We start from the raw sequence: 10703 nt of genomic DNA, 5'->3' as shown, positions 1-10703 counted from the left end.
TATCTTACTTATACTTTAGACGTTTTCCTTTAAAAAAAGAGACAAGCCACATGAACTATAAAAGAGACTATGAAAATCAAATTACATTTCAATTGGTTTTGATTTTTGAAGATCAAATTCATCATAATTGAAACTAACTAACCAACTGCTAAATAATTACCTGACTCATATTCAATATGATCTTACAAGCCATATTCAACATTCCTCACTCGTGTACCTATAACTCGAATCAATATAACAATGAAAAACCAATAGATTTTGCAATTGACAATGCACCAAAACTCCCCCGACTTACACACATACATCATATGTTTAACTAACTCTTATCGGCAATATTAGAACTCACATGGTCTATAAGTATTGATATTTATCCTATCAAACCCTCTAAAACTACCATCAAATTAAACCCTATTTTTTATTTTATCAATTCTTATGTCCCTCCCAAAGTTATTTATCCTAACAAAGTTAATTCGGGTCAATTCAAAATAATGTTTTTTCAAGATTTTTTTTTAAAGGTTAAAATAATATTATTTAAACATTTTTCTTAAAAAATGTGTCCTTCATCTATTTATAAATATGAACATAACAAAAGTTGTAGTATTCATCCAATCCATTTGAGTTTGATGGAGAGACTTATATTAATTTATTTTAATATTCTTAGATCAAAATATCTTAGTTTTAGTTGTATAATTTTGAAAATTTCCTATGCTTTAATGAATAGAAAATGAAAGTTGATGAAATCCATCTTCAAATAATTAATTTCAAAAATTATTTTCTCTCGATATTTCCTCTGGAAAACCTTCTCCAACATGTGAAGATATCCTATAGAAATTCTTAAAAATTGAAAATTGCACTTCACCGTTAGATTTGGCTTGCCATTCAACTATTGTGGGGGCCATATTGAAGTTTTTTTGAAACTACAGATTTGACATTGAGAAATTTAACTTATAAGAGCCACTTTACACTAATGAGCTGTTTTGCAGGACATGGACCGTATATATATACACGAATTAAAATTGATACAAGGTTCAATTTGACCCAAAAACAATATAGATATTAATATGATAAAGTATTAAAACTTAAGGGACCATATTTGATTTTCACAATCATACAATAGTTATAGAATTGGGATTGGCCCAATAGGCACTGACCCGACCAGTTCAAGTTGAGAAGAATAAAAGGAAAAAAAAACTAAATTTTCAACTTGTAAATTGTTTTTTTTTTTAAAAAAAAAACTTATTTTTAATAGAAATAATATTATTTTGATTTTAAAAAAATCGAGAGATTAATTCTGGTTAATCAACTCTTAACCTGAAACTCGGGCTTCGTCTCGAGTTAACCCTTGAGTAACCATGCATCGTACAAAAAAGCCAAAGCTAGCATCACGTTCTCTGCCCTGTCTCCCTTTGACGGCTCTAATAAAAAAGCTCCGTCTCAGCTTCGCGCTTTTTTCTTTTTTCGTTTTTTGTTTTTTGTAAAACCCTAATTTCCACTCACTCACTGAATCACTGTACCTTACTCACCTCCTCTCCTCAATTTGAATTAAACAAAACCAAAAAAAAAAAAAAACGACGTCTCCGAGTTTTGAGAGGTTTCAGCAATGGAGATTCAAAAACAAAGCAAACAGCAACAAGAGTTTGCTTTAGCATCAATGACTGAGCTCGCTTCTTCTTCTTCTTCTTCTTCGTCGTCGTTTTGTTCAGATTCTCAATCTGTACCGGTAACTGCTAGGTTTAGCGCTGACAATGGAGATGTGGAGCTTCGATTTAACCGAGAGTCTGAATCAGCTGATTCTATCAGTGTTGATGTCAAAACTGCTCGGGTCAGTGATTATTATTTTCTTTTTTTTTAATTTGATTTTTTTTTTGTTTGGTTACCGAGAAAGCGTGCGAGATGGTAATGTAAGATACGGAATGTGTGGTCGATAATATTTTTAATTAGGTTTAGAAATTGGAATGTATAAAGATATGCATTTTGTGTTTCGGGGTTTAATTGCTGGTTTTGTTTTATTTTTTGGCAATTGAATCGATCAATGACAGTATTGTTTATTTTTTATTTTCTTAAGTACGGCAATGTTGTTGACATTTGGTAGAAATCGTAAAGGAATGTATTAATTGATGAGCTAAGTATGCGGAATTAGTGTTAATTTTTGGTTATTTTGTAAAAATTGGGGAATTATTTTGATTAGATCATCATATATGAGTAATGAAGATGATTTATTTTTTATTTTTGTTTTGTTTTGTTTTGTTCAGTTATTCAAGCTAGGGGCTTTACAATCAGTTTGCATAACCAAAGCGTCAGGTGCTGACACGGGCAAAGAGGTAGGGAGTTTTATTTTTATTCAGATTATGTAGTTCTTTTTTCTTTCCATCCTACTGCATGCAGTGAAAAGGGACCCGTTCGGGGTTTTATATTAAGAAACATTTTTTACATTCCTATCTTATTTCACTTGCTGAGATAGTGGGGTTACTTGGAATTCCTCTTACGTGGTTTTACATGAGGCATGAGATATGCAAATTGCAATATGGCAATTCTCACATGCGAAGAGTTATTTTCCTACGCATTTGACTGTTGATTGGTATTGCATGATTGATGAAGCTTTTATGTTCATAATGTTAACAGTTTTACTTTTTACCAGAAATTTTCAACAGGAGTCACTGTCCAATTTAGAAATGAGGAGGAGAGCAGGGCCTTCCATTGTGCATTTGAACAATGGAAGAAGGAAGTCACTGTTCAAGGTGCTGTTTTGGAAATTTTGTCATGGTTTATTATAGATAGTTATCTGTTATAATACGGAGACACCCCTTTGTCACCTTTCCTGATTTTTTCTCTAGAAGTTCATGTCTTTTGACTGCGTTGCTTCAATACTGGTTTCTAGAAGTTTGCCCATAAATGCATATGTAATCATAGAAGTTGGAACCCCAAGATGAATTAAAATAATTCATGTCGCATTAGCCATACACGTACAACTATATCCATATGAGGAAGAACTTAACTTTTGTTGAATGTGAAAATCTTGAAATACTTAGTCCTTTGGAAAACCTTGCCTTTAAAAATGGAAAAGTAAAATCCTTTTTTCCACTTTATGTCTAGATTAGGACTTGTATTTGACTTTCCTTCATCTAGCTTTTTGAAAGTTTTCTTCAAGAAAAATTTAACAGACAAAGAACTCTTTGTTAACTGCTCTTATGTTTTGTGAAGTTGTCAAAACAGGTTTCGTAATCCATAAGTACCTGCAATTTGCTCCTGATATTTACATATTTCCTTTTCCAGGAACGTTGCTAACTGATGGAGCAGTCACTGCTTGTAAAAGCAAGTTTGATGATAAAATAGAACCATCATCTGCCAAAATGTATTTCCATTACTATGGGCAATTGCTACATCAGCAAAACATGCTACAAGATTATGTGAGAACAGGTTAATCACTAACCATTATGTCACTCCTTTTGATCTTATCATAGATGTTTGCTTTCAATTTCTTAAGCTTTACAAAGCCTATCAAATCACAATGTTCTCTAGTTTGCTGCATGTCCTCAAAATGTCAAGTAAATCTATAATGGACACGTGATTTGAGTCAGATGGTGAGTGACAATATAAGCAAAAAATTTATGTTCCAGGAACCTATTATGCTGCAGTCATCGAGAATCGTGCAGATTTTTTTGGTCGTGTGGTGGTTGATGTTGGTGCTGGTAGTGGTATTTTGTCATTTTTTGCTGCTCAGGTATATTTGTATTTTGACTAGTTGAATTTATCATGCAATGTGTAAGAATCTTGCTGTACTTCTGTAAGCTGATCATGGGTTCCTTTGCTCCAATCAGGCTGGTGCAAAGCATGTCTATGCTGTGGAAGCATCTGAAATGGCAGAGTATGCCCGGAAACTAATTGCTGGAAACCCATCGCTTGGGGAAAAGATAACAGTGAGACTTTGCTATTTCATGTACTTTTTTTTTAAATTCCATTTTTTATCTCATTTTGAATAAGTCAATATGTCATGTGAATGTAGGTAATAAAGGGTAAAGTTGAGGATGTTGAATTGCCAGAGAAAGCAGATATTCTGATCTCTGAACCAATGGGTAAACTTATAAATCATCTTTACTATGCCATCCCATTGGATGATGAAATTTTCTAATAATGTCGAACAGCTTTTTGTCATCAATAGATTTTCCCTTGCTATTTATTTTAACCCCGGAATGCCCCTTCTCCTGCTGGCATGGAGGATGAGTTTTTTTTACCATAAGATTAATAAGTATCCGGGGTTGAATGAATTGACAGATAATATCCCGTGTTATTATGGATAGCAAGTTCAGATTTTTATTTTTCGTGACTTTTTATGGGACTTGTCTTGTAGGTACCTTGTTAGTCAATGAAAGAATGTTGGAGTCCTATGTGATTGCAAGAGATAGGTTTCTTGTTCCAAATGGAAAAATGTTTCCTACAGTTGGAAGGTAAATGGTGACTCTTCAATGCTCCTTTTCTACTTGATTTCTTAGATCTTAAATGTATTTCTGCATAAGCATATATGACACCTACATGAGCATGGTAGTTGTGATCCTACTGCAAAGTTTGATTGTTTTCATTCAATTGCTAGATAACTTCCTATTGGGAAGTAACCTCATGATTATGGTGGTATGTATCTTCATCTAGATCCTGCTTGTTTCACGTAAAATATGTAGGTGTAGTCAATTTTTTCGTGCTTTCTCCTGATGGTTTCTCATGTCCCTCTTACTCAATTTCCTCATGTGATGGATAAATTGCGTTCCCATTTCTCATTTATTTAAGTTATCGCACCATCTAGTCAGCTCTTTTGACCCTTTCTTCCCCTTATACTTCGTTTCTTGTAAAGCCTTTGGCAATGTTGGGATCTTTCTTTCTTATTGGAGACAGACTTGTAATGTATGCTTGTTGATAGCACCAACATTCCGTGACATTATTGTTTCTGAAAAAAATATAAATCTGTGCATAACTGCATGCGTTTTGTTTATTTTCTCGAGCAGTTTACTCTTGATGGTCAATGCATAATTTTGTATCTTTACGCATGTATTCTCTTGTGCTCCAGAATCCAGTGCTTGTAATCCCAAATTTAATTTGTCTGCTATTTTAGGTTTTATTTAGTGAAAATTACTTGCTTTTGCAGGATACACATGGCACCTTTTAGTGATGAATATTTATTTGTTGAAATTGCGAATAAGGTATGAACCCGGATCAATTATGCTGAGGTCATTTTATCAATAACATGAGGCAGCCTGTGCACCTCTTTCTAGCTGGGTGACAATCTTAAAGTCATGACTGATTGGTGGATTTTTTAATTTTAATATGCCTAATGTTGCAATTGTAGTCAAGTTTTCCCATTAATATCATGAGTTCTCTTGTTTATACTGTTTCCTATTCTTACCATTAGCACGTGTTGAAACAAATTGTAATTTCTTACCTGTTATTGGTTTTGTCAATGTAGGCCCTCTTTTGGCAGCAACAAGGCTATTACGGAGTTGATCTGACACCCTTGCATGCATCTGCATTCGGGGGATACTTTTCTCAGGTCTCATTTACTTTCACGTTTCTGGTGTAGATTGAATCATTAAGTTGCATATTGGTTGACTTGCTTAGACATGCTCTCATCCTATTTTTTAAACCAACATGTTCATGTCTTCTGTGGAGAAAAGACCTTTTAAGTTGTTACTTCTGATTTTGCAATATGATCACAATCACTTGTGATCTTTTTTTCTGATTATCTGATGGATCCGTTCTGCTTACATGCAGCCTGTTGTGGATGCCTTTGATCCTAGATTATTGGTGGCTCCTGCAATTAGTCATGTTTTAGACTTTACTGAAATAAAGGTATAGCCTTACCCTTCTTGCTTGTGCAGTTGCACTTGTTGCTAGTTTTTTTTTTTTTTTATAATGCCTCATCATGAAGGAAAGTGACTGTTTTTATTGTACTCATTTCCCTCAGATACAATTCCTCAGGTTTAGTTGACATATAGTTTGAACAGTTTCTGCTGCACAGCAACCTCCTGTCTATGCATTCTATAAAGTTATTGCTATAGGCTTTGTATTCCACCTTAGGGTGTGCTGTTGAGACTGTACACCTGAAAGAAGTTTTACTTCGAAAGCTTTTAGATCTTCACTCTTGCTTTATGAGTGACTCTTGTCCCTTTCTCCAAGATGAAGTTACTGCCCTGGCGACATCACTTGGTTCAACTCATCAAAACTTTTCTATTTTCTTCCTGCAGGAAGAGGACTTATATGAAATTGATATACCTTTAAAATTCATAGCCTCTGTAGGAACCAGAGTTCATGGGCTGGCTTGCTGGTTCGATGTGTTATTTAATGGGAGGAAAGTATTTGTCCTGATCTTTTTTACCTTAGGTTAAGTTTGCATTTTACATCTGCAGTAGGCCTGCTTTTTACATGTTCTTTATCCCATGCATTTATTGGCTTCATGTGGGAACTGTCTTGATCTGCAGTACTGTACAAAGGTGGCTTACAACTGCCCCTGGTGCGCCTACCACCCACTGGTACCAATTACGTTGTGTTCTGTCTCAGCCACTCTATGTGGTGGCAGGACAAGAAATTACTGGCCAGCTCCGGATGGTTGCCCACAATGCTCAGAGTTACACTGTATATTTAACTTTGTCAGGTGGTTTTTGTCCTCTCATGTTTTTCTTTCTGATCTGTTTTCTTCTTTTTCTAACAAGTTTTGATGAAATCAAATAGCTAAAATGTGGGGACCCGGTGCTGAGCAAGGAGGAATACTCCAGACATCATCTTGCAAACTCGACCTAAAAGAGCCATATTACAGAATGTCCCAACCACAAACTTATGCAATGGCACAAGATCAGCAACCACACCAGCCAATACACGCACAGGTAACGACTAATTATACCATCAGCTTTAATCTTTATGATCAATTGGTTAGGTGAAGAAAATCTGAACATTGATTTATCAATAATAAAAAACTTGATGCTCCAAATCCATGAATTTACTCACCTTAGGTTACTATCTCTTATTTTCCAATGCTTGTATGCCTTTGTGAAGGTACCGGTATGTGAAAGGTGAACACCAGAAGGCGTTTTCATTTCTATGTGAATTGTATATAATTTTAGCCTCCTTTTGGGGTGAAGTTTTGGGATTTAGGTTCGTAGTCCACTAAAGGGTATTCTATTTTGGCCTGCTATGAATCAAATGCCGTGTGTTGTATTATTTGACGTCATATGACTTGGTCCAATATAATACTTGAACAAATGACAACCCAGGTCTGACAGTTCCCAAACTAGGCCGTATGTAGCATTTTGGTATAATTTGATTGTTATGAGCCAATAAATATTCATTTGCAGCAAGTAGTAGGATAAGAATCAGAAGGGATGTTTATAAATTCTTGATATTTGGATAAAGAACAGCTTGCATTTTTAATTTTGTTACCTGCCACAACTTGTCTTTTCACAGGATATACACATTCAGGCAGATGATTTAAAGGAGCCTGAGTTGATACAACCGCCGCCTCAGAATTTGGATGCCCAGGTCCAATAAGCTAATGACGGAGCCTTACAGGCGTGACAGTTTTTAACGTGGCATATGTTTGTAACATATAATTCCTTCACCTATGCAAGGGTTCTGCATTTTTTAATTGAACTCCTGTTCACCTGCCCCGTTTTCAGCTCCCTTGTAAATTAGAAAAAACTTGAGTTTGCCATTTATTTTGTTTGAGAGCTTGAGAGCGTGGTTGTTGGTTGTTGTTGTTTTTTAAAGTATTTTTTATTTGGAAATGTATTAAAATTATTTTTTTTATTTTTTAAAATTATTTTTGATATAGTTTTAAAATGATTATAAAATATCAAAAAAATATTTATTTGAAGTGAGTATCTTACTGCATACGATTGTGCAATGAAATCTACAATTGACTTTCGAACATGATCTGTAAAAACTGTGATTTCCGAACTTGATTATCAGAATTTTAAAAAGCATTAGCCAGCTCAACTACACTGAAAGATTATACAGGTCAGATGTTCTGTTCTAGATTCACTGCGACTGGATTTATGCAGTCAAGCTTCTCTTAATTTATAGTCTCAGCTGACTGTTGCCACAGCAGGTTCTGGTTGAGCAGCCACTACTTTATAGCAGCGACCACAAAGTGTTGGATGCTCCGCAAAAGAACCAACTTGTGGTGTGTAATTCCAGCATCTTTCACATTTCACGCCTCGTGCAAGTGACACACCAATCCAAACTCTATCGCTTCCTTGAACAAGATACTCACCAGTGTATGGAATAGTCTCAATAATCTCATCCTCCACATGCTTCAGCATATACACCTGCACATTTCCATATAAATGACTGAGGGGAAGAATAGTTTGAACATCTGAAAGTTTAAGCAAAGGAAAATATAAAAAAGTGACTAGACAAATCGTTCTGAACTTGCAGAAACTAATTGACTTGATAAAAAGAAAAAAAGGAAATCAAATAATCAATCTAGATAATAGTCTGACATCCCAAGTTCCTGTATCAGACAGTGAGGAAGAATAACAGTTTGAAGTAGTGGCCACCAAACCCAAACTGTCACCTTCTAAGAGAACCCTAACTCACTTTTACCACTCGAGTGAGGAAGGTTGTGTCAGATAGTGAATTAAAAATTGGGTTTGGTGGTCTCTACGTGTAATTGTGGATTGACGAATTGAAATACTTAGGTAACAGTGACAGTAAATTGAAAAGGAAGGCATTGAACATGCCTGAGATGTAATGAATATGTGATGCAATGCCTGAGATGTAATGAATACCCAACATTCATCAGATAACTTGTAACCATTATGGAACATTCAAATGACAATAACTTGTTCGCTACACAAGAATCAGGAAAGGGAAGGGAGCATTACATTTTAGTGGTGGTAGCATTGGTGTTGATGGGTGGCTGAGGGGACACCATTGGTGAGTGGGTGGTAGGTGACAATGGTGATGATGATGGTGGATAATAATGCTAGTATACTCAGGATGATGATGATAATGTGGCCACAGTAGCAGCAGGTGGGAGGCTGGGAAGTACCAAGCCCTCTGCCCCAAAAGAATTTCTTCTGCTCCAGCACCATCACTGGTAGGTGGTGATGATGGAATTGATTCTAGTGGATAGTCACCGTCACAGCGTTAGGCCCGAGGGGGCGCCAATGAGTCGCTGCTAGGTAGTGGAAGGACGCAGGTGTAGAGGCAGCATGCGTGGGCAGTGCATATTTCGACAGCGAGTGTAACAGGTGCGTGCGAACAGTGAGTTCATGCTTCGCACCACGTTGGACTTAGACAATGGACTATCTAAGGTATCTTGGGTTGCACATGAGGGCTGGCAGCATAGGAAATCAGTTTGGGCAATTTGGTGTGTTGGGTGGCAGACCAAGGAAGTTACTTGTGGGCAGTTATGAAGTAGTTGGTTGTCTTTGGAATGTGTTGTCTAGAGTTAGTGGATCTGTTTAGGGGCAGTTTCATTTGTAACTTCCATTGTATGTTGATGTATTATATAGGGCCTAAACGTGTGTAGCATGCAGATCAGATTGCGCATAGCACATAAACATTGTTGTTGTGTATTCCTTTGTTGATGGATTAATAAAGGTTGGGTTGGTTCCCGTAAATTGCTTGTGTTGTTATTGTGATGTGTTTGATCAATTGCTTGTGTTTTTGGTTGTTGAAATTGATAAGAGTTTGTGGGGAAAACCTCTAGGTGTGCGAAACACTTAGACCTTAAGCAAACACGAGTGACTTGGGAGGAAGGCTGAGTCTAGTAACGGAACTAGACTTCCGTGTTGGGATTAAGATTGTGACAAAAATTTTATCCTCGTGACAAGTGGTATCAGAGCTTTGGCTCGTTATGTTTGGGAAATTGTTGTTTGACGTTTAATGCCATCAGGTATGGAGACGATTCGCGAGAGACTCACTAAGAAAATCAATCCGTGAATTACAGACTTGCGTATGCTGTTGAGATGGCAGAGAGGGTTGTGAGGCAGTATGTGGATCTTGCGGCAGATGTAAGTCGCAAGATACAGGTTCTTGAGGGAGAGATTGCGGTGTTGAAGAGGGTAGTATCGACTGTCCCCACGGGTGGTGGCACGTCCAAGCCTAGAATACCAGAACCTAAGTCATTCGGTGGAGCAAGAAGTTTCAAAGAGTTAGAAAATTTTTTGTGGGACATGGAGCAGTACTTCGGGGTGGCTAGGATTGGGGTTGACGAATAGGTAAACATCACGATGATGTATTTGTATGGTGATGTGAAGCTATGGTGGAGGACTCGGATCAAGGATGATCTGAATGTGGGGCATCCCAAGATTGAGACTTGGGATCGCTTGAAACAAGAGTTGAAAGAATAGTTCTTGCAAAACAACACGTATTGGTTGGCTAGGGAAGATCTGAAGAAATTAAAGCAAGACAAATCAGTGAGGGATTACGTCAAAGATTTCAGTTCTTTGATCCTAGACATAGAGAACATGTCTGAGGAGGATAAGCAATTCAACTTCATGTCAGGTTTACAGCCTTGGCACAGACTAAGTTACGAAGGTAGAATGTTAAAGACTTACCGTCTGTCATTGCTGCCGTAGATAGTTTGGTCTACTTCAAGACGATGATGCGAGATGGTTCTGTTGCTGTCCCCTTGAAATTCAAGACTAGGGATAAGAGGGATGAAAAGAGGAAGAAAAAGAAGTTTGGTGGGGGAGGATATAAGCCTGGGATTTATA

The 10703-nt window shown here is 36.7% G+C and overlaps 1 protein-coding gene across 1 annotated transcript; it reads left to right on the top strand.

The window, feature by feature from the left end:
* The first annotated feature begins 1336 nt into the window (after positions 1-1336).
* Positions 1337-7785, top strand: LOC133681712 (probable histone-arginine methyltransferase 1.4). The gene is made up of 15 exons (XM_062104820.1): positions 1337-1822; positions 2253-2321; positions 2639-2738; positions 3274-3417; positions 3618-3721; positions 3819-3917; positions 4004-4073; positions 4349-4445; positions 5135-5189; positions 5453-5536; positions 5758-5835; positions 6231-6334; positions 6465-6637; positions 6715-6866; positions 7444-7785. Exons 1-15 carry the CDS (start codon positions 1601-1603, stop codon positions 7525-7527), a joined length of 1635 nt encoding a protein of 544 aa, XP_061960804.1. The 5' UTR covers positions 1337-1600; the 3' UTR covers positions 7528-7785.
* Positions 7786-10703: the final 2918 nt, after the last annotated feature.

This window comes from Populus nigra, chromosome 2 (assembly GCF_951802175.1).
Source record: "Populus nigra chromosome 2, ddPopNigr1.1, whole genome shotgun sequence".
In the NCBI taxonomy this organism is placed as follows: domain Eukaryota; kingdom Viridiplantae; phylum Streptophyta; class Magnoliopsida; order Malpighiales; family Salicaceae; genus Populus; species Populus nigra.
Note: the sequence above shows the minus strand (reverse complement) of the source record. Positions and strands in the feature narration are given on the sequence as shown.